This window comes from Trachurus japonicus, chromosome 1 (genome assembly GCF_045865225.1).
Source record: "Trachurus japonicus isolate A0001 chromosome 1, Traja_1.0".
Taxonomy (NCBI): Eukaryota; Metazoa; Chordata; class Actinopteri; order Carangiformes; family Carangidae; genus Trachurus; species Trachurus japonicus.
In genome coordinates this window covers 26,687,476-26,709,604 of record NC_140907.1, presented here as the reverse complement: position 1 = coordinate 26,709,604, position 22,129 = coordinate 26,687,476, and the positions used below count along the sequence as shown (strand labels likewise).

At 39.8% G+C, this 22,129-nt stretch overlaps 3 protein-coding genes across 3 annotated transcripts; 2 read left to right on the top strand and 1 right to left on the bottom strand.

The window, feature by feature from the left end:
• Positions 1–980: 980 nt before the first annotated feature.
• On the bottom strand, positions 981–4,945 carry fgg (fibrinogen gamma chain). Its single transcript, XM_085783255.1, has 9 exons — positions 4,841–4,945; positions 4,703–4,753; positions 4,397–4,583; positions 4,192–4,276; positions 3,346–3,476; positions 2,808–2,941; positions 1,998–2,182; positions 1,572–1,849; positions 981–1,404 (listed from the first exon to the last, which is right to left on the bottom strand). Exons 1-9 carry the CDS (start codon positions 4,901–4,903, stop codon positions 1,217–1,219), a joined length of 1,302 nt encoding a protein of 433 aa, XP_085639381.1. The 5' UTR covers positions 4,904–4,945; the 3' UTR covers positions 981–1,216.
• A 6,452-nt stretch (positions 4,946–11,397) lies between these two features.
• On the top strand, positions 11,398–13,649 carry lrata (lecithin retinol acyltransferase a). Its single transcript, XM_085792272.1, has 2 exons — positions 11,398–12,063; positions 13,095–13,649. Exons 1-2 carry the CDS (start codon positions 11,521–11,523, stop codon positions 13,245–13,247), a joined length of 696 nt encoding a protein of 231 aa, XP_085648398.1. The 5' UTR covers positions 11,398–11,520; the 3' UTR covers positions 13,248–13,649.
• A 1,007-nt stretch (positions 13,650–14,656) lies between these two features.
• On the top strand, positions 14,657–16,980 carry LOC146992027 (lecithin retinol acyltransferase). Its single transcript, XM_085792260.1, has 2 exons — positions 14,657–15,162; positions 16,177–16,980. Exons 1-2 carry the CDS (start codon positions 14,671–14,673, stop codon positions 16,330–16,332), a joined length of 648 nt encoding a protein of 215 aa, XP_085648386.1. The 5' UTR covers positions 14,657–14,670; the 3' UTR covers positions 16,333–16,980.
• The last annotated feature ends 5,149 nt before the right edge of the window (positions 16,981–22,129 follow it).

Sequence of the window (22,129 nt, the reverse complement as noted above, 5' to 3'; positions counted from 1 at the left end):
AGAGGAATGTCCTGATAAGAGCTGATAACGAAGAGTTGTTTTGGTGAGGTTTTGCTGTTGTAATATTGAAAATCTAATCATTATTCCTGCTAGTTCATCTTCATCAGTTCAACTGAAACTGAAATTCTGTCCTGGAAAAATAAGTGTGGGTTGCTTTTATTCATTGTAAACAACCTGATGGGCCGAGCTATGAAGTGCAACCTTGAGTTTTTCTGCTCATCTGAATTTTAAGTAAAAGAAAATTAATTATATACTTCCTAAATTTATTTATTTCCAAGTGGCCTCATGAAGTGCTTTGAAGATCACTCACTGTGCTGGTCAATAGTTTTTAATTATTAATTTCATGGAGACAAGAGGCAGCTGACTGATTGCACTTTGCTGCTTTTTAAAGAAAAGAAAAGAAAATTAATTTTCGCCATGTTTCTTTGAATGTATTTAAATTGCTTTCTGTGAAGACAAATTGCTCATCAATAAAAAAAAAGCTCTTTATTTGAATACAAAACAAACATGCTTATGTGTCCATGTGTGGGTGTTTGTAATCTTTACGAGTATGACCTGTTGTCAGTAATCCAGAGACACGTGTACACTGAGAGGAAAACTAAATCACAGGTTTTGTGCTAAACTACATTCAAAGAAACTCATAGATTATGATTGTTGTGTCACAGTGGAGTTATACACATTATATACCTTTAGCAGACGATGTGGACAGAAACACTTATATTTAAGATAATATTTCCTACAGGGCGGTGCCCTGCATTTCATGTGTAGCCTACTATGAAAAAACATTTAAGGGTATTGCAGAGTCATTTCAGACACATCATCTTTTAGCATTTTTGAATTTCTTTTTTTCCTGAGACATGAAGTCTCAGTTGGATATTGTTTTATACAACAGCTGTTTGCCATATGGACTTTGTGAGGTGTTTCCAGACTGGCGCCAACTTAGTCCAAAGGCTGCCCAGTGAAGAAAGGACAAAACCATATCTGGTACAGAAAAGACATTTATTTATTCAGTGCTCAAAACAACACTGACGAAGGAAAAGGAAATGACAACATCAGTGTCCAGCTGGGTCAGATCACCAAAGCATGCAAACATCACATGGTGACAAATCACAAACCAGACATGTTATTTGATCAACAGTGGCGTCAGGGTTGTTGCGCTGGACGCATTCAGTATTGACCTCAAGCATGTGCGTTTACTTTACTTTTTTTTTTTTTTTTAATTATCTCCAAGTCCACCAAACTGTTTCACACCGGCCTGCTGTCCGCCGCCTGCTGCGATGCGGTTGAGGGGGATGATCTTCATGGTGGTCTCTTTCAGGGAGTACCAGCGGTTGTGCCATGTGACCCAAATGATGCCGTTGTCGAAGCCGTATTCACCTGCATCCTTTTCTGTGTACCTGCCACCTGGATGAACAGAGCACAGTGTAGGTTTTAGACAAGGCCTCAAAGGAGTTTGCGCTGTAATATGTACTCGGATGAGGGTTTTGGATGATGCACTGTGGGTAATTTGTTAATCACAACATCATAATTACAGGGCTTCGGTCAGCATCGGTCAGAGTATGTGGTCTTACCCTGGTAGTATTTGCCGTTCAAATGTGCAGCGTGACATCTGTTCATCCACCAGCCAGAGCCGTCCTGGTGAGCACAGTTTCCGTCGTACTTGTCGTTGTCCTTGTCGCTGGTGCTGAACTGCATGCCATTGTGGGATGTGTAGAACTTGTCGCTGGGGTCATCTCCAAAGTCAAAGCCATCAAAAGCATCGCCAGCGTCACCACCAAAGTAGTAACCATAGGTGAGACGGTAATTGTCGGCCTCTGATCCCAGTCTGAACATGTTGTAGTCAGCATACCTGGAGTAAGGAGGGCACATAGGAGTGTTTTGCTTAGTCATCTTTTTCTTCCTCCTCATCGTCTGGGGGTCATGTTTGCTGTGTAATTGACTGTATTTGCTCTCCTCTTATATAATCTGTTATCGTACATGTGTGCGTGTTTACATACCTTTTGTTCCCCTCCCAGTCAACAAGCTCTATCCTCAGCACAGTTGGGATGGTCCCACTGGCGGTCAGCAGATGCATCTTCTCGTTACCGAGCCAGAACTCGGTGGTGTCGTCCGGTGAGAGATAGCCAAAGCCCTCCTTGTACTGGACCCAGTCTTTGTTGAAGTCCAAACTGCCGTCACGTCTCTATGCAGACACAAATATAATTGCAGAGTCAAAATGTGTTGTTGAGGCGAAAGAACTTAATGTTATTTAATGTTTAATTAATGTTTCTCCAGTTGGCCAACAAAACATTTCCCTATAATTCTGTATGTAACTAGAGAGAGTGGCTCATTAAGTGGCTCACTCAGTGTGAACATTTTCAAATTAAGCTTTGTTGTGGCCTTGTCATCTAGGTCTATCAAATAATCGTTAGCTATGATTGAAAGTCAGACATCTAAGGACCTACACAACAGGCCTCAGCAACATTTTATTGTAAAAGAATATGTTTATGTTAGAGTTAAACTAGGCTATACCACCTTAAATATGTTTGCTTTGCCAGCCTGGGATTATGAAAGTGGGCATTGCACTTTTATTTTAAGGATCCAAAGTAAATATTGAAAATATTAAAACCTATATAGTATTAACTATAGTACAGCCGTCACTTTGCCTCCTTAATGACTTTTGTGCAGTCTCTTGACGGTCATATCAGTGGTTTGCATTCAGGGGCGACAGCCAGATCAATAGCATGTAATCTATTACTATCAACTTGTTTTACAAAATAATAAAATAATGGAAGCAGTGCAAGTGCATTTTTCCCAGGTACACATACCCTCTGTAACACCGTGAAGCCACGTCCAAATTCATCAATCTCACAATAGACCAGGAACTGCTCAGTGGCTTTGACAGGCCTCACATAGTAAAGACCGCTCTTAGTGGCACCTTTGTTTGCAATATCCTGGCAATCTGATTAAAAAAATGGACAAGAAAAGGAAAAGAAGATGAGAAAGAATAGTTCAACATCACTGAGTATGTTAAGTAAGTAAGGTTAAAAAAATATCTGGTTGAATCCTTAAACTCCTTAATAGTAAATCCTAAATGAAATCATCAGATTTATTTCACAATTACATTTAAAGTGACTTTGTCCACATTTACTTTAAAGTTGAAAAGTTCTTTGAAATGAGGTCAAAACAAATTACATCTGGAATAAATCTGTTTACTTTGCACTGATGCACCTTATTGATCTCAGTCTCTAACTAAACACTGAACAAGGACAAACGGTGCTCAGACCAGGCAGGATTGAGAAACCTCTTGTGAAATGGGAATGGCCCGAGGGTCACAGATCTTTTTTTTTTTTTTTTTTTTTTTACCTGTTCCTGTGATGGGTTGGATCTCAACTGAGTCTTGGCAAGGCTCATCGCATCTCTGCTGCAGCTGAATGGAGGCTTGTTTCAGTTCTAACATTCTCCTCTCGTTAGTTGAAATGAGGTTCTGAAGTTCACTGGGAAGAAGGAAACAATACAATACACTCATCACACACAAGAAGATGGGAAAGCAGTAGCGGCAAACAAAAAAAACAAAAAAAAAAGACAAATCAAATTTGGAAAAGTGGCATAATCAAATTGAATTGCCTTAAATAAAGTCAGCACATGAGTCTGAGCTCACAAGTGTATAAAGGTGAGTGGGAGTGGGTGGGTGGCAAATTGCCCAATGATCTGTGTTAGGTTGGCGTGCAATGACCCGAACGCGTGGGCAGTAGAACCAGTTCAGCTATGTCAAAACAACATGTATTCAATATCATTTGATGCAATCAGATTATCATTACCTATATAGCTTCATGAGAGAGAAGCATTTTCACATTAACACTGGTAGAGATGGAGTATTTTATATTCTTCACATACTGTTAAAAGTACAATGCATCAAAAGGTATAAGCTGTTCATTTCTTTGTCCAGGGATACTTTAATGTGAAAAGTGATTCGTGCCTTAATCTGTGAAACAAATGTCAGATGTCATGTCCTCATCTGCTGCTATTTTTTTTAAAAACATCTGTACATACTATATTACACTATCTATTCATCCATTTTTATCTTTTGCAATTTTGTTGTATTTGACATGTATTTGGCATTTCATTTGTAATGTCCACTTTGCAGTTGTTACACCGAAGAACTAATAAACGACTATTGCATCATATCTTATTGCAGTTGAAGTAACTTACAAAATTTGTTGCTCCTGTGCAATGATGGTCTTGTCATAGCGAAGGATATCATCCATCATGCTTGATGCCTTCTTGACGTATGAGTCTGAAATGAAGGTTCAATATCAGCAGTAGATTAATAACAGTTATAGAACACTTTCAATACATGCAACTGTTTGTTTATAATAATAATAATAATAATAATAATAAAAGAACACATATGTACCTTGTGGGGAACTCTTCTGAGCTGCAACAGTAGAGTCTTTCATGTAGACAATTTTTTCTTCAGCCCCCTGGGTCAAATTAGCAATTGTTTCCAGTTCTCTTTGCATATTGTCTAAATCCCTGGTCGTTCTTGAAACGTACGGCAGTAGGTAATCTGCCACTCCACATGTTGTAGGACAGTATTGTCCCTAAGTGCACATAAAGCAAATAAAGAATATCAATGATGGTGTGTTAATCAATAGACACATTTGCACAGCAAGCGTAAAAAGGTTATTTTTACAGTCTAGTTTATTTATTGTTTACTTACAAAGCCATCATTTGGGTTGCAGACGGGTGAGAGGTTGTCTCCTCTTACTTGCTGCACACAAAAAAAGGACAAAATGATTTAAATTGATTTTCCACTCAAGAGAAACGCATCGGTTCTAAAAGTAAACCGGGGACTTACTGCTGAAGTGACGGAGAAAAGTAACAAAAGTCCTCCTGCTGTTTCGAGAAGTGATGGAGCCATGTTGTTTTAGCCACCAGTTGTGGTCTTGTCTTCTTGGAGAATGAAGTGCAGCCTGACTCTGCGGGATATTTATCTGAACAGGGTCATCAGTTCAGTGTTCGATAAGGGGTTCAAACGCAAACATCCCACTCACTCTGTTCAGACAAGGCTGTGACTCAAATGTCCAACCATCGTCATTTCCAGTATTCGGTGGGATCTGTCAACTGACCGATCCCACTGACTGACAGTAGTACAGCTGTATGTGACTCATCGCCAAACTGTATATTTAGCTGCAACTCTGTGTCCGGAAAGGTGACACGGCAAATCCAAAAGAATGACGACGCATCTTTGTGTGCAATGACACTTTTTTTTGTACCTGGACAACGACCAATAAACCTACGGGCAGTGAAGAGATAGGGCAGTGTATTTACCTTTTCTTATTCATCTGACATCATGACAAATATCAAAGATGGGATCATGAGTCACTGTTAGCAGACATGAAACATTAAAACATGTTGTCTGTGCAGATGTGCTAATGAATAAACAAATGAACTGGCAGATGTCAGTTAAAATTTCCTACGATTAAGTCCATTTCTATCAAAAATAAAATGATGATGATGCTGGAAATTGAACTTTTGGATTGAAAATAAGAATGATATGCCTCCATTGTTCCCTTACTTTAAGAAGTCATGAATGTTACTGTTTAGATTATGAAACCTATAAATGTTGTATTTGCCAAAATGTAAAGCATCTGTAATCCTATGCAAATCAGTTTTGTACCAAAGCCTAATCACCATATTTGTTTAGCTATAATTCGAGTAGAAAATGATTTGATTTTATTCAACTGTTTTAGGAGAGACTGACAGATGGTGTCGGGAGATGTGAAAAAGAAAATCCTAATATCATATGTCATTTGTGAGGCCCATGTTGTTGTCTAATTGGGAAGACTTGTTGATATTCATTTGCTAACCCCCAATTTTGACCGATCCACTACTCATAATTAAAAGGTCAGACTTAATTTATGGCATAAACACATTAGAAATACAATACATTGATTTTAATGTGTCACAATTCTAGATCATTATCCAATTGTAAATTTGACATTCACCATTTTTTTTAATAATGCATCGCATTTTTTTGTGTGTTTTGCTGGCAGTATTGGGCTTCCATACAAACACACAACTTTACATCAAGATATAACATATCATATTTTAACCTGCAGATAACTGTGGCAGCTGCATTTGTATGAGATGAAAACACGATTAAAACTGACCACAAACAAACAAACAAACAGGGATAATGTTTTGAACACAGCCTCTCTGTGGGTAATAGCTGTGGTTTAAACATCATTGTACAAGACAAATAAAAGTTTTCCAGGCTTGGAATCTTATCCCAGGAAAATTTGTTTCAGTTTAATTTGGTAATAACCTTTAATCTCCAGTATTAAAACCCCCAAACCAAAGTGACCAAGGTTACCTCCTCTCAGCATGGACTTTGAGTGTGATGTCATCACCCGACTCCGCTCCTGTCATAATTGATGCAGCCACTGGAGGGCTTTGTCACTTGGAGGTAAACATGTCATTCTGGGCTTGGACTTTCTGAAAATAACAAATAATATCATTCCTGTTGGAAGAACATAGTCTCTAAATATGTGTCTATTGTGCATAACTGTATCAGACAGAGCTCTCAATTCATTGTCAAGAGATTAAAGGTATGTATGGTGGAGATGTGGCTCATCAGCATCAGATGCAGCTCACAGTAATAATAACAGAGCTGTTAAGGTTTCATACAGAAACTACATGCTGAACTGATCTATCAAGTGGTGTGTTCAAAGACATATATAGTACATAAATATTATGGACAGTAAAAGTAGGTTATAAACACATGACTCGGGTTTCATGCTGCTGTGCTCCTTTTGAGTTGTGGTGAATGAAAATATATCTCTTTGAGGTCAAACAGGAATGTTTGAATGGTTTTCTTCAACCACACATTGTACTATCGCTGGAATATTTTGTTAAATGTACAGTTCAACATCACTGTTGAGGTTATCCTGAGGGTTTTCTTCAGGTTACACATGGCAAACACACCCCTTTTTATTGTATCAAAACAAACAGTGAAGATACATGTAACAAGATAGAGCTTAATAATGCTTTGCCTGTTGCCCCCGTGTTGACATTAGATGATAAATCTCACCTTAACTACCTCTGTGAGGGTTTTATAATGTGGGAAAAACCAGGGCGCAGGATGGATATAAAGCCTTGCTGACCTGAGAATGAACTGCCAGGGACATGAACCTAAACAGTGCTGAACTTTTGCTGAACTGGCCTCTTTGTGTAGAAACACCAGATGGAAAGTGTCTCTCTCTGTTCCTCCAAGTGCCATGAAAGACACGGACACCCATTTTTAAACACTGTGTCCAGGACGTTAAGACGTGCTTTGAGTTGTTGTTGTTCTCAACTTGTTGATGTATTCGGACAGGCTGACAGAATACAAAAACAACACATAAGCAGAATTCAAGATTAGTTCATTGATTATAAGTTTTCTATATAAAAAAAGTTGACAGCTGCACGTCCCCCACGGTTTTCCCTGTAAATCCAACTGTAGGAATACTGTGCTGAATCATTGTTTTTCACGGCTTTAGGAAATGCGTCCTTCAGTAATCAACTTAAGTTTCAAGGCTGAAAAACAAAGTCAGCATAGTGAACAGGTCGTCGGTCCAGGAATTACATTGAAAGAGCCTTGTTAGGGTGCCTCATAGGCCGCAACTATAAGTCTGGAGCCATTTGACCATGGTGTAAATCTCCCCAGGACAGAGGGCAAAGGTTTGTTGCAATGCCACCACAGGGTTCAAGCTGCGGTCACAGACGGTAAGTCGACTCAGCTGAACATGGTGTGATCTGAGCTACAACATGCAGCCAGGTTGACACTTTGTTGTCCACTTTGGCGTAATAATACGTACATCATCATACGGGAAAACATCTGTCATATGACGCAGTAGTCTTTGGTTTTCATTGACCTCGTTACTAAGCACCCGAGTTGACCTGAACATGCCACAGTACTCGGCTCTGTCAATTTATTGCTTCCGTGTTTAATTTGCCTACATCTCAGTTTGCTGTGGGTTCATTTTGTCCTGCAGCTGCTCCGTAATAAAAGATGTGGGGCACATCTTACATGTTATTTACACTACTAGGATATTAATATTGGTCTTACGTTGCTCCTCATGCCTGTGCTGGCTCATAACTTTCTCTGATTTATATTGTACGCACTTGTTTCGTATTTTTTTAGAAATTACATCATGATAAAATATAATGCCTTCCATGGCACAACACACACCAAACGGCCCCTCCAACCACCGCCAAACATTCATATTCATACGCACTCACCCGAGGAAAGGTGGGTAAGGGGATTTGAACTGCCAACCCTCTGGTTATTGGCCGACTCTCTCTGCCTCGCCTCCTTTGCAACTGCTGCACCGAAATACACAATACGCTATAATGTTATGTGTCTGTAAATAAATGAAACTGTTTCAAGTCAGTTCAGCATTGTACACCCACTGACAGTTTAAGTTCGGCTCTTTGTTGTAACTCAATATTGACTGGTCCAAAAACTAAAACAGCATAAACTACATGTGATGTTTTTGGTGTATGAACTTAATGAATATTCATTTAGCTTTGCCTTAATTAATCAAGGCTTGTGTGTAAAATATGTTTGGTGCCTGCACTTGACAGTTCCTCAAAAGTAGGGTATGTATGCTCTGTGGCTTAAAGGGGCTTTCCCACAGTGTGAAAAAGCAGTGACTGGCCTAAATTAAATACCACCAATCATTTATCCCCATTTTCAAGGAATTTGCAGTATCTAGGTCAGAAAAGGTACTGTGACAAATGATCCAAAGGACACAAGATCAAAAAGGCTGTGAATGTTTCTCAAGGTATTTTCTGGGTTAAAGGATGAGCGTGTAATCGAATCCTAAAGGATTAAAGTATAATCTGGTCAAAAGAATCTTATCATAAGTTTTCTCAGAGAAAGTGCAGGGCATCCAGCGCAGCCACAGGGCTGATCCTGGATTGATGACGAGACAGAACAGACCGGCCTCTGTGTGTCTGCGACGTCTAACCTCCAGACAATGACTTGCTAAGGTAGCTTGTAATCAGCTTAATAGGCCAATTAGAAGTTGGGAAGGGGGGAAAAATCACAACAAAACAACAACAGCCATTATTTTATCAAATTGGAAAATAGTGACCTTTTCTTAAAACTTTTATCTTTAAATCACATTATTTTGGTTCATTGCAGCACATTTCAGTTTGTCAGGGGCCCAAACTAATCTGTCATTCATCAGGCCAAGTTTGAGATGAGATTTATTGTTGAATTATTGATTTATTGAAAGAACTGAGATAAGCACACAACATATGATGCATTCTTTTCATTAAAGCAGAAGTAAGTGATCCGGTCGTTTTGGCTAACTTCTTGTCAGCAGATGGAGTTAGCAGTCCCCGTCCTCGTCCCTACGTCACCACATTCACGCGCATCCCTTGGCTGCACACACAGAGAGGACCGCCCCTTTATGCCGTTCTCTCTCCTCATTGGATAAAGGTTGTAGGATACAAGGAAAGTTTTCTCCTCGGCTTACAGCAGAGCAGAGTGACTGACAGTCGGACCAAACACTCTATACAGTATAAGTGATTGCCGTTGGAAGATATACGTATATTAACACAAATATTCCGCTTACTTCTGCTTTAATAAAGTAAGATCATAACCTTATCATTTAAAGTGCCATGAGATGAGATGTAATCATGAATTCTTGCTAAACTGAATTGAAACTGAATCAAATGATCCACTTTGCCTGTGTGCAACTAATGGTTAAGACAAGAGAGATATGATGTGAAGAAGCCAGGGCCGGCCCTAGGATTTTGGTGACCCTAAACAAGTTTTGTGTGTGATTGATCTTTTTAAGATACTTGCAGATGTAACAATACTCAAGTGTTTTACGTCTAAATTTTAGAACCTCCTCTGTAAGCACACTGAGGCCAGTTTGTCCTAGAACACTGTATAAAGAAATAATTTAGGCCAAATTCTGGAAATGTGAGGTCTGCTTTTTGAAAAATGTCAAATCCCTTGTGAAAACACACCTTCAGTCATGAGAATGAACTGTTTTGGTGCTTGAAATGGGATATGAATACAGTAATAGATAAGTGTAGAAAACAAGTCTAAAATGACATTTTGTAAGATTGCTTTTTGAGCACAAATGTTGTCATTCTGCCATTCTATTTTCACCAAATGTCTCAAATGTGAGATAAAAGAAGTTGAATATTGACTTTAAATTACATATAAAGCTCATAGCGTGCGTGCAGACCTCAGGATGTTTAAATGACTTGATGAACCCCGGTACCTTTCTGATCATGTGGCCCCCCACCTAACGGCTGTGGCCCTAAACAACCGCATAGAGTGTTTATGCCAGGGGCCGGCCCTGGAAGAAGCAATGTGTGATGATGGGCCCTATGTTAGCCCAAAGTAGGCAAAGTGCCCCAAATGAAGAGTCATTCAATAAGAACTCATTTTATAGTGAAAATGAACACTAACCAGTGTTACACTACTGAGATGTGAAGTTACACATTAGAAAGCAACAAAACACATCAACTTAAGTTCAATCAACTGCTGTGGAAAGCAAAGCCAATTAACTCTTTTTTTTAAATCAATCTTTCTTTTAGCATGCTAACCAGCTACCCTTGTCTCATCACTTTCAAATTGCAGCCTCCAGTCTGCACTCATGATGTAGCTCTGCTCAGAGGTCAGATGTCAAGCAGCCATCACCACTCACTCCCAGCAAGAAACCACATACATTATGTGGCACAGAAAATGTACAGAGAGCCTCTTTGAATAAATGATCCGAATGTCTTCCACCAGCAGATCAGACTAAAATCTCAAGGACTCAATCTGCTGTCAAAAAAAAAAACTCAAATAAAAGATGTGGAACTTTGAAAATGAATGCAAGTTTTTAGTCAGGTCTGTGCCCATGTAGTGCATCCATAGCCTACTGTACTGTAGATATAAATCTTTCCACAGCTAGAAAGTTCCTTGATTTTAAAGATCCTCCTCTTTCCTCTTTGCTGTTTTCAAATAATCTTGCTAACACTCACCTTGTAATAATGGCTTATAGAGAGTAATGAATGGCTTTACATGGGTTATTGGTGCCTAATATCTTCCGGCTATGGAGTTCATTACTCAGAACCTCTTTTGGGTTGCCAGTTCATGAGGTAGATAAGCAAAAGCCAACGGGATATGTTTTTAATCCTGGGAAATGATGACTGAATTAAAATGTTTTTCAGTCGCATTTAAACTAAGCTTTGTGTATTTGTTGTATTTCACAGAATGAACGTTGGAAGAAATTAGACAAGTTCTGTTTATTTCAGCTAATTCTCTCCCTCTGCACTGCAAAAGCAGAGAGGATTAGAGGAGAGCGTTTGCACATGTGTTGACTAAGAAAACAATGCAGCAGAGCTGAGGAGGTGATGGAAGGAGAATGCACACGTGCACAAGGTCACTCGTGTCCAGGAGGCTTTCCCTCTTCCTCGTGCCACTAAAGGATAAAAAGCTCGTTTCACTGAAGCACTTCACAGACGTTTCCCTGCACGACTCGCACGATGCTGCAGCTGCTGACATTCCTGGTGGAGAAGCTCTCCCTCCTCTCCAACTTCAAACTCTTTGAGTCCAGCTGGTTGGACAGTGAGGAGCAGGAGCACGAGCCCCCCACGCACCACCGCGGCCCACCGTGCACCCCCCGGAGAGGAGACCTGCTCGAGGTCCCGAGAACCATTTTCACCCACTTCGGTATTTACCTGGGTGACAACAAAGTGGCTCACCTGATCCCTGACATCCTCCCCGCGCTCACCAACGACACGAAGCTCATCGGCTCCGTCATCACGAACAAGAGACTGATCCTCGGCTGCATCTACAAGTGCGCCACGGTGCGCGTGGACACGCTGGAGGACTTTGCGTACGGCTCCAACATCCTGGTCAACCGCATGGATAAGATGGTGAAGGCGCGGGCGTTTTCCAATGAAGATGTCGCCAAGAGAGCCGAGAAGAGGATCGGAGCGATCCCCTACAGTCTGCTGTGGAATAACTGTGAACACTTTGTGACTTACTGCAGATACGGACACGCAGCGAGCCGCCAAACAGAGAAGGTATGGATGGGCACTGGGGCCAACACTCAGGTCATTAGTAGACTAATGGCGCAGAGTAAGCACTGGTTTAGATGAATACAGTTATATTCTACATGTTGGAGTTGAATCATCACATACTGGGCTCTTTGCACAGCTCCACTACTTCCTGAACTTAATGCTGCTCTTTTATTTCCTGTCTTACATTATTGAACAAACTGATTAATCCAGGTGTGTCTGACCATTGTGACTACTCAGACACACCTGGATTAATCAGTTTGTCCAATAATGTAAGACAGGAAAGAAAGGAGCAGCATTAAGTTCAGGAAGTAGCTGTGCAAAGAGCCCATTGTTATTCAAATCCATAATCAGAAATCTAAGATCGACCACAACATGTTTGTAGGCAGGTGGGAAATATGTTATTGGGCCCCTACTGACTCCCTCAGTTAGGGCCCCTCCAATTTAGCCCATAAATCCTGACAAATCCAGGTTCTGGTTTAGTAGAGGGCACACAAATACCAACACAGCCAAACAAACAGGAACTCAAATTGAGTCTGAACTGTAGCCTAATAGAGCTGCACCAAAGGAACATAGTGCAAAAATAAGGTCTAAAAAAAAACAAGACTGATGTCCCCCCTACCAGACACGACCAAAAGTTTAAGTCAGGGTTTCCCTTACACCCAGGTGCTGACACATCCTGTTTCATCAACCTCCTTAAATGACATCTGCTGTGTGAGACCAAGCCACAGCTCTTTTACCCAGAGCCTTAATGTGTTCTCGGGTGTCGTCTTCATTTTTACTTCTGCTATAAACCTTGATAATACAGGGGCGACCCAGAGTTCATATTGTACTTGTGTGTGTGGTGCACAACCTACCCCAACACCGGGTGAACTGGGTTTAACCTTGCACACTGATTTACAACAGCAGTTTAACGACTGGGGCCATATGTGATGATTTTTTGTACAAACACATTCCAGGTGACGGCAGAGCTGAAACTGTCTGCAGCCAAGAGACGTGAAGTCACTCACTTTTTTTCTTCTTCTTCCCCTTTGTAGTTCTGCGAGCGTCTGAAATCAATCATCAGAGACCAGCGCAGCGTCATTGTTTCAGGACTGCTAGGAATTATCTCCATCGTCTGTTTCGGGATGGCGCCTTCAACTACATTACCCACAGTTCTTATCCCCTTCACTCTGTGGATGGCTGGGTAAAAATGAAAAAAGGGAGGCCTCAGCACAAAGACCTTTCAAATGAACTGAGCTGAACTTTTACTTGGCAGAGACGACTGACCGGGAACCCCTTCCAAATGCTCGTCATGTGATGCCTCATGAATCTACTTTACTACAATTACTTTCATTTTATTGTGTAGACCATGTTGAATGTTTTGTACATAAATAATTTACTATATGACTTGTACTTGTCTTCTCATAACAGTGTGGTAAATGCATTGATAACATTATGAGTTTTCACAAAATACAGCACATCATGGACTGTAACAATATCTGATAACAATATCTTTGAGCATCATAATGTACATATAGTGGATATTTTATAGTATTGTACTTATTATAGCAATGTAAATATGACAAAGGTTTAATAAACAATTTATTTTTACCCATGTGTCTTGTGTGAATGTGGTCCTACCAATATGCCAGTGGAAGCAGAGGCTTAAATTAGCTGTAATGGCTGATTAGGATGTTGCGCTGTTTGTGGAACTTGTTCGGTGTAAGCAAATAATTAGTATTAAGAATAAGTGAATAACTGAAAACAAATTTAACCAATTACATTGAGCTTCATCAACCTACCCAATTCTACAACTAAATCGGAACCTGTGATGATATATTGTCACAATGAACATCACTATTATATTTCTATAAGATTTAAGGATTAAAGGGACAACAAGGAGTTTGTATTTGCTTATAAAAAAAGTCTCATATTAATGTGGATGAATCTACGTTACCCACACTTGTTAATGGGTCCATTTTCGATAATATATAGTTTTGTCTTTATCGTTATTTTGATATTATTATTAGTGGTCAGCTCGCCCAGCATTTCGGTTTCGCTGATGCTGCCCGGCGGGTCATGGGAATAACGGCGCCGAATCGTCTTCGAACCTCCTACTTTCATTCTTGATGAATGAAAACATTCTTGGGAAATGTTTTCGCTTTCGTCCGTCTTGCGCCAGTCCAAGAATATCACTGTGTGCGTGGAGGCTCATGGGAAATGTAGTGTGAAAACACTTCACTTTCCAAAACTCCTCGTTGTCCCTTTAATGTTCAAGAAAGTGCTGAATAATGATGAAACGGTCGCAGACCAATCTAGCAATGAATAACAAAGGCTGTTTTTTTGTGCACAATCACTCAATATCTAACCTTTTAAATGAGGATTTAACTTCAATGCCAGTTCAGCCGTCTTAATGAGGACCCTTGACCTTAATACACCACGAACAAGGCCTGAGTTTCAAAATCCGAGCCACAGAACAAAGTGATTAGAGAAAGCTGCTTTGTTTCTGTCAAAATCAAATTGAAAGGTTGACCAATATCTAATCCTACTAACAGCCATGGCCCCTCCCTCCCCAATCACAACGCACATAAAATGCTCAGGTAGTCGGGCACTGTGCTGCACATCGACATCATGTTTCTCTACCAGCTACTCAACTTTTTCTTTGTAGCTTCCAAAAAGGAGGAGGAGGAGGACTCAAAGTATGACCTGTCAATTTACAAGCGTGGCGATCTCTTGGAAGTGCCCAGGACATTGTTCACCCACTTCGGCATCTACCTGGGCGACAACCGTGTGGCTCATCTCATCCCGGACATCCTGCCTGTGATAACAAAGAATAAATCTGCAGTTGCCAAGATGGTAACAAATAACCGTTTGCTATTTGGGGTGATCACCAAAGTGGCCAGTGTCAGGGTGGACTCGCTGGTGGATTTCGCTTATGGCTCAGATATCCTGGTCAACCACATGGACAAGGTGTGCAGCCAGCCTCCACTGGACGGGGATGAGGTGGCTCGAAGGGCCGAGAAGCTCCTGGGCTCCGTCACCTACAGTTTACTGTGGTACAACTGTGAACACTATGTCATGTACTGCAGATACGGCATGGCTATCAGCTACCAGACATACCAGGTACTACAGTCTACTACTGGCCTCCAGTCAGTGAGAGATTGAATAATAGGTTCACAAGTGTGTCTTAAAACAATCCTGACATGCCTATCACAGAGAGATAGTTTTTAGTGGCTGCAGTTGTGTGTGTCCATAACTCTTCCCAAACTCACAAACACACAGAAAAAGGGAAGGAATACTGCACAAAAAACTTCAGATAATATAATTTATATCTTATCTCACTGAGTTAAACTTTGAAATACAGTTTTGCTTGGATGTAGCTATACATTTTGTTCAATCTGAGACTTAAATCACATTAGAAGATGATGAAATGTTTTCACAGCCTTTGTGGACAAGAGGAACAATTAAGGCAATCAATAACCAATGTAATACAGTATGTGCGAGTGTTGATTTAAGACAGATTTGAAAAGACATGCTATTGAATTGCATTTGTTTTTGTGTTAACAGTAAATATTTCAACATATTCTGTACAAAACTATTGTTTGTCACGGTCAAACAGCTTTACTGTCAATGATCATTACAGAACAATGAGTACCAGTCTCTATCCACTGCAATCCTTATTTCTACATCTGCATCCTGCATTACTAAAAAGGTCACATGCAGAACCACAAGTTATTATTGCACGTGTGGCATTTGGAAACCCCTCAGTTATTATAAGGAGTTTAGCGATAAAGAGATTATTGGACAATTTGCCAGTCACACTCAGTGCAAAGCAATGCTAATCTGAATGTTCTTATGAGGAAATTACTGGCTAGAGTTCGAACTCCGGACTTATTCACCCATGGCAGTATAGGCATGTTTTCACTGCAGTGGGCTGTTGGCTTCAGTCCACTGCAGTGAAAAGTAATGTCACTTATTCATGAGGCGAGCAGCTCCATCTAGTGTTGCCTTATGTCCAATTTACTGACATCCTGGAGGTAATGAAGGCTTCCTCTGACAACACACAGCTGCTGCTCCTCTACTTTATTATTTACTTTGCCCTAAATCACTGTCTAATTCTCACATCCTCTCCTCCAGTTCTGCACAACCGTAAGGAAAATCGTCTGCAGCAGGATGAGTGCGTATTTGACTGCTCTTTGCGGTGTGGGAATCATGCTGTACCTGGGGTGTGTGACGCCGCTGACGGTTTTGCCGACCGTGCTCATCTCATTCACCATCTGGATGGCGGCCTAAAGGCCTCACGGGGGAAAGACTCAAGTAACCGGTATAGCTGGTGGACGGTGAAATGAAACCCCGTGCTTTAGCTGTGTGACAAAAAGGCACTGGGAGATAATGTGTACACCATAATGAAATGCTGTTATTGTGTGTTTACATTGTTTGAGCAGTTATTGATTTTGTTTTTATATCTACAGATGTTTTATCTTTCTTTTTACATTAATGGGATTTTCTCCTTGGTGCTATCAGAAACCCATTTTTTTTTTGTTAGATGTCTAATTTTATCTGTTATTCATCATTAATGTTCAGACTCCGACATTCGACATCAATCTCATTCAGCAGCTCCAGCTCATGGTTTATATATGAACTCTGACTCAGCACAAAGGCAAAGTCCTGAGGTCTGAGATGAAGCTCAGTGAAGATATTCCCCTATGATATACTTTATCCTATAGTAATGATATACGTAGCCGGAGCATAGAAGAAAATAACTTTTATGTGCTTTATAAACAAAGCCATCCGTATGATACTCCTTGTATCATGCTGTAGCTTGAATGTTGGCTTGGACAAAGTGCAATAACCTTGTTGTGTGATATTACTTTGATAGATCAGTTTGACAGATGTTTGGCGTATATGTTGTTGTCAGCCCATTAAACTTGCATTCCTACCAGTTTCCCGTTGTGTTTCTTGCACTTATGTTCACATCTTCTCTGCTGCCATCTAAGTTATTTACGTTCCGTGTCTCAGTTTTACCCAGTGGAAAAACATTTATTTAAAATACATTTAAAAGGGGCTATGGGAACGTCTTATTGAATAAATTCTTGGGAAAAAATAGCCACAAAAAAAAATTCAATTTGAGTTAACTGTTTTACTGATTACTACAGAGAATGTGGTCAACTCTCTGTCACTGTAACCACAACAGGAATAGCATAGCATTGTGCACTGGGCAATGCTCGTAAGACCTATTTTTAGCATTTTCCCTAAGGATTCATATTAAAAAAAAAAAAAAGATCACCCAGATGGACCGTCACCGAACACAGGAGATACTCAACTGTGATAAAGAATTATTCATACAAGCAACTCTGAATTTCACAGTGATGAATACTTTCATCAATTTCAGGCTCAGAGTGGTAAATGTGATCAAGAGACAACATTCAAGATAACTTCATGACCCAGAGGAGAAACAGACATGAGAAAGGAATAATCTTTATAGGATGCACAATAACTCTTCTTTTTTTTTCTTGGAAAAAATGTAATTATCTGACATATTTGTGTATTTTGGCCAACAATCTGTGCAACCCTAGTCAATATATTGTCATTATACTTTGTTGGTGGTGAATATGTACCCACAATGAGTTTATGAAAGCCTGTCAAAGGAACAAAATGGGCTTCAAAACGTTAAACTCAAACACCTTGCTGAATAATCTCACGAGAGAAGTTGATTGGAAAAATCTGAGAATTGCTGTGACCAAAAAATTAAAAAATAAAGGGGCAAAGTCTAAAAAAACAAACCAACGCTTGGTCAATACAGAGCTGGGCTTACTGGTGACACAAATACATGATATTATCCAGGAGGACAAAGGACAAAGTCCACATATATACTGTATACTGTACTGTGCAGTTAATAAGGGATTTAGGGTCAGGTGGTGTTTGTGGAAACTGGAAACAGAGCAAAAATGTTAAAACCATTGTATCTTGTACCTATCTCTGAAGTGGATCTCATCTTAGACTCTTTTATTGATTCAAAGCTTAGTGTCAATAACATTTTGTGCCAAAAATCCATGATGAACAATATCAAAAACAAAGCACAGCAAATTTAAAACCATTTGTTGTTTGGCAATACACAATATTATACAAATTCTCCCTAAGTAATAATAATTTGACTAAACTTAAAATGAAGACACTTGTGCAGAATTGCAATACCCCAATTCATTTAACCAGCACTTACTATCAGTTTTTGGTGCGCTTGCTTGATATAATCTCCTCGCACTTATTGAATAAATGAAGCACTTAATATTTGCACTGTGGTTCTTCTGCACTGAAGTCTACTGGTACTTTTACCTGTAAGTCACTTTGGATAAAAGCGTGTGCCAAATGAGTAAATGCATTAACAAACAATGTGAAGATCGAAAAACAATCTGAAAGACAAGTAAATATCTGTACCTTGCAGGCTTAGTGTTCTGTCTTCCTGTTAGCACCATTTTGATATGAAGTGAACACAAGACCAAAACTGGTCACAACATCGGTTTCCATAATTACAGTAACTGAGCCACATCCATCAGGACTTTTAGTAAACAGACCTCAAGTCTTCATGTAGCCTATGAACATCATAGAAATCAGAAACTCATCCTGAGATGAATGATGTCAGAGATGTTTTCTTTCAAACTCAAACCTGCTAGACACTCAGGATGGATGTAAAGAAGACAATGCAGAAAAGGTCAAACTGAAAAAATGTATCATCTGTACCTTGAACCTGAGCGATACAGACCGATGCTAATTAAGGATAATTGCCTCGCCATTACACTAGGGCACTTATCCTGCAGAGAAGATGTATGTATTGATTTCACAGAGGCTCATGTAATGGGCAGAAACACACAAGTTCTATTAAGTGGAGTGCAGGTGCACGGCCCCTGTAAAATTGAAGAGTAACCTGGTTTTGTCACGTCTAAAACTGACACCTTTCTGATTTTAGTCTCGACTCACTGAGGGAAATTCGATTTTCATTTCTATATTCCGCACATGGTATGAAGGGTCTCCCTTATTTAGCAAACAATACATACATCAAATCCAAATCACATGGGCTCTTCGAAAATAAAGGATGAAGGCTAAATAGGAGACAAACAGAAACCCATCCTATCTCCAGGATAAAAGGACATTCTCCTTCCAGCATAAACATACCTACAGTATAATATACACCATTCAGAAGGATCATTACAGCAAACAGAAGACATCAGTGTTCTCTTGTTGCTGATGTAAAGGCTTTATTTTTCTAAAAAGAGGTTATTTCTTTGTATTGCCTATTCGAGCATATAAGTAAGGGGCTATTTCTTCATTTTGAACAGTTTTTCACCCCAGCCACAGCCTTGAGGGATTTTCCAAGTCCAAGCATTCCAGCTGTGAAATAGTTCCCACACCACTGCAAGACTAATAAATGATTGCCTCTTTAGCAATAGTCTATTTGAAACATTGCAATTCAGGTCCAAGCTTCTCTAGAATTCAGAGACGAACTTCCCAGGGGCTGTGAACATCTAGGAAGTGACTGTCAGAAAAGACTTGCTTTCTCTAGAGAGGTTGTGAAGGAAAATACAACAGAATCACCACAAAGGCTACATAGAAAACAGTTAGTGTAGACAAAGGGCCATAGCCAAGGTTTGAAAAACGGTCCAGTCCAGCACATGACATTTTTGGCCTGCAAATGAATCCAATCACCTGTTGGGACTTCTCCTCAACCTCAATAATCAGGTATTGTGGTGCCATCCTATTGTGATGCACAGAACAGGATTTTAGTTGCAGTCTGGTGCCTTAACAAATGTTGGTTCTGCACAACATGGCATTATCGATATATGGGAGTAGCTATATATGCTCCTACGGCAGGTGGATGCAAGGGACAGCTATGGACTGTAAATTCAACTGCACTGCAAAACAAAATTGAAACTCATGACCATTTAAAACCTGTGTCTGATGAACCAGTGTTCTACGCTCAAAAAAGTCACATTTAGAATTTGCATTCCTTTGTTGCTACCAAACCTTGGATGCCAGTTAGTTGGCTTCAACAGTTTTGTGACATGAATCACAACTATTTTAGTGATCACCTATTCTAAGTACCTCAGGTTTTTGCCTTGTTTCTACACCAATTCAGTTTTTAGACTGAAGTTAAACAAGCAAACAAAAAAGTATGATCCTGTCCTGTAGTCAATGATATTTGAATTTGCTATTTTATTGGAAGCTATTAACTACATTAAAGAGCTGATTATACAGGAACACTTTGCATGTTTTTTTGTTGTTTTGATTGCAGTGCAGTTCCCCAGTTAATGCTCTAAGCTTCATAACATTATAGTAGGCTACATGTTCAAAATACTTTATAATAATCAGACATAATGCCACCAAAGAAAAGGCAATTCTGTGAGTAGCAATATGGAACCGTGACTAAAGCTTCATCCCCAGGCTTGAATTCAGCCTTGGAAATAGATAACTGGTTTGTCCTTGTCCCTATGGACAAGACAAAAATGGAAAAAAAAACTATCTTTTCTCATATGTTGTAAGAGGAAAAAAAAAACTCTGATTCCACACCTGTTGCTGGAAATAACATATCCATCTATCTGCAGCAGCAAATATGTTTTGTTGTTTAGGCATCAAACGCACTCTGAGGTTACTGAGTGCCTAAAATTATTCTATGATGTTTTTTTCACTTTTCAAGTCCCAAATGTTGATGCTTAAAGTCTTTGGAGTAGCTGAAAACAATCTGGTCGTTATATGGAGTTATCTGGAGTTATATTCCCTCCAAAATATAGTATTTACTGCTGCAGTTCAGTCATTGCTGATGTGAAAATGGTATTTCAAGAAAAACCCATGTTGCTAGGAAATCTATAGAGCACAGACTGTATAGTTCTTGTTTTCCAATGCTATATTAAATACTATGGCTCAGCTGCAACTGTAGTAATCATGATGTATAGGGAGGTAGAGAAGCAGTCAGGCTGCAGGCAGAAAGACTATTTCTCACTCACTGTGCGAGAGCAGTGTGGTAATAGATGTCTAAATTGACTATATACACTCACAATGGAAGCCTGGTGTGTGTGAAAGTGGGGGGCAACGTATTATTGTTATCTGACTGCGAATTTGCTGCAGGAATGACTGAAGATGGATCATGATCACCTCATTTAGATTCTGTTTAGTCTCCGCTGCCTCTAGAGATAAGGCAGTAAACACACAGAGCCCCGAATGAAACAACAACAGCACAGTCAACATGATAGTAAATGCAGTGAGAAGTTTTTTGAACAGTTTAGCTCCAAACTGAAATCTGCTTTTTAGACTTAGACACAGGAGTTGGCAGCATTGTAAAGAACTGGTGACATGTGGTCAATAATCCTAACAGGCTATGATTAAATATCCCTGACATAGGTGCCCTGTGTAGCTTTGCATCTTAATGTCTCTGCTGCTCAGGATGATAAATGTGCAGCTGTCCTCCTCAGACACAGTGGGTAAGCCACAGAAACTCCTGCAGGTATTTAGGTATGCTTCAATCACTCCGGATATCTCTGGAGCATGATTCTATTTAGATGGGAGACATCAATAATCAGTCACTTCTCTGTGCCGTCATGTTCAGTCACCGGTTCAGTGCTCATTTCCACTTAGCGCCGTGGATAGTTCTTATTCAACGGATGTGAATTGTGACAATATAATTCAGCTCTAAATGGGGCAGATAATGCACAAAAAAACAAAGGAAATACATTTAGCATTTTACTTTTGTGCAGCCAACTGAGAGACGTGAGGTATACATGGACACAGTTAGAATGAAATAATATTTGTTGGTGAAATTGCCATCAAGCGCTATAAGCAGTCTTGTTGGAACTTGGTTTGCCAGAGGTAAAATGATAACTATGTAGAAATGTAATGTAATATCAAGAGACCAAGAAAATCCAACTTGATCCTGTCGGATCTAATAAAAGTGGGATTTTGATTTGCTATAAATCCTTTCATAAGTATGTAATCCTGCTATAATCAATATTTTCACATCGAGTATGATTGACAATATGAATGTGGGCTGTGTCAAATAATCCCACAGAGATTTATTGGTTGTTCACCTGTGCTCTGCAAATGT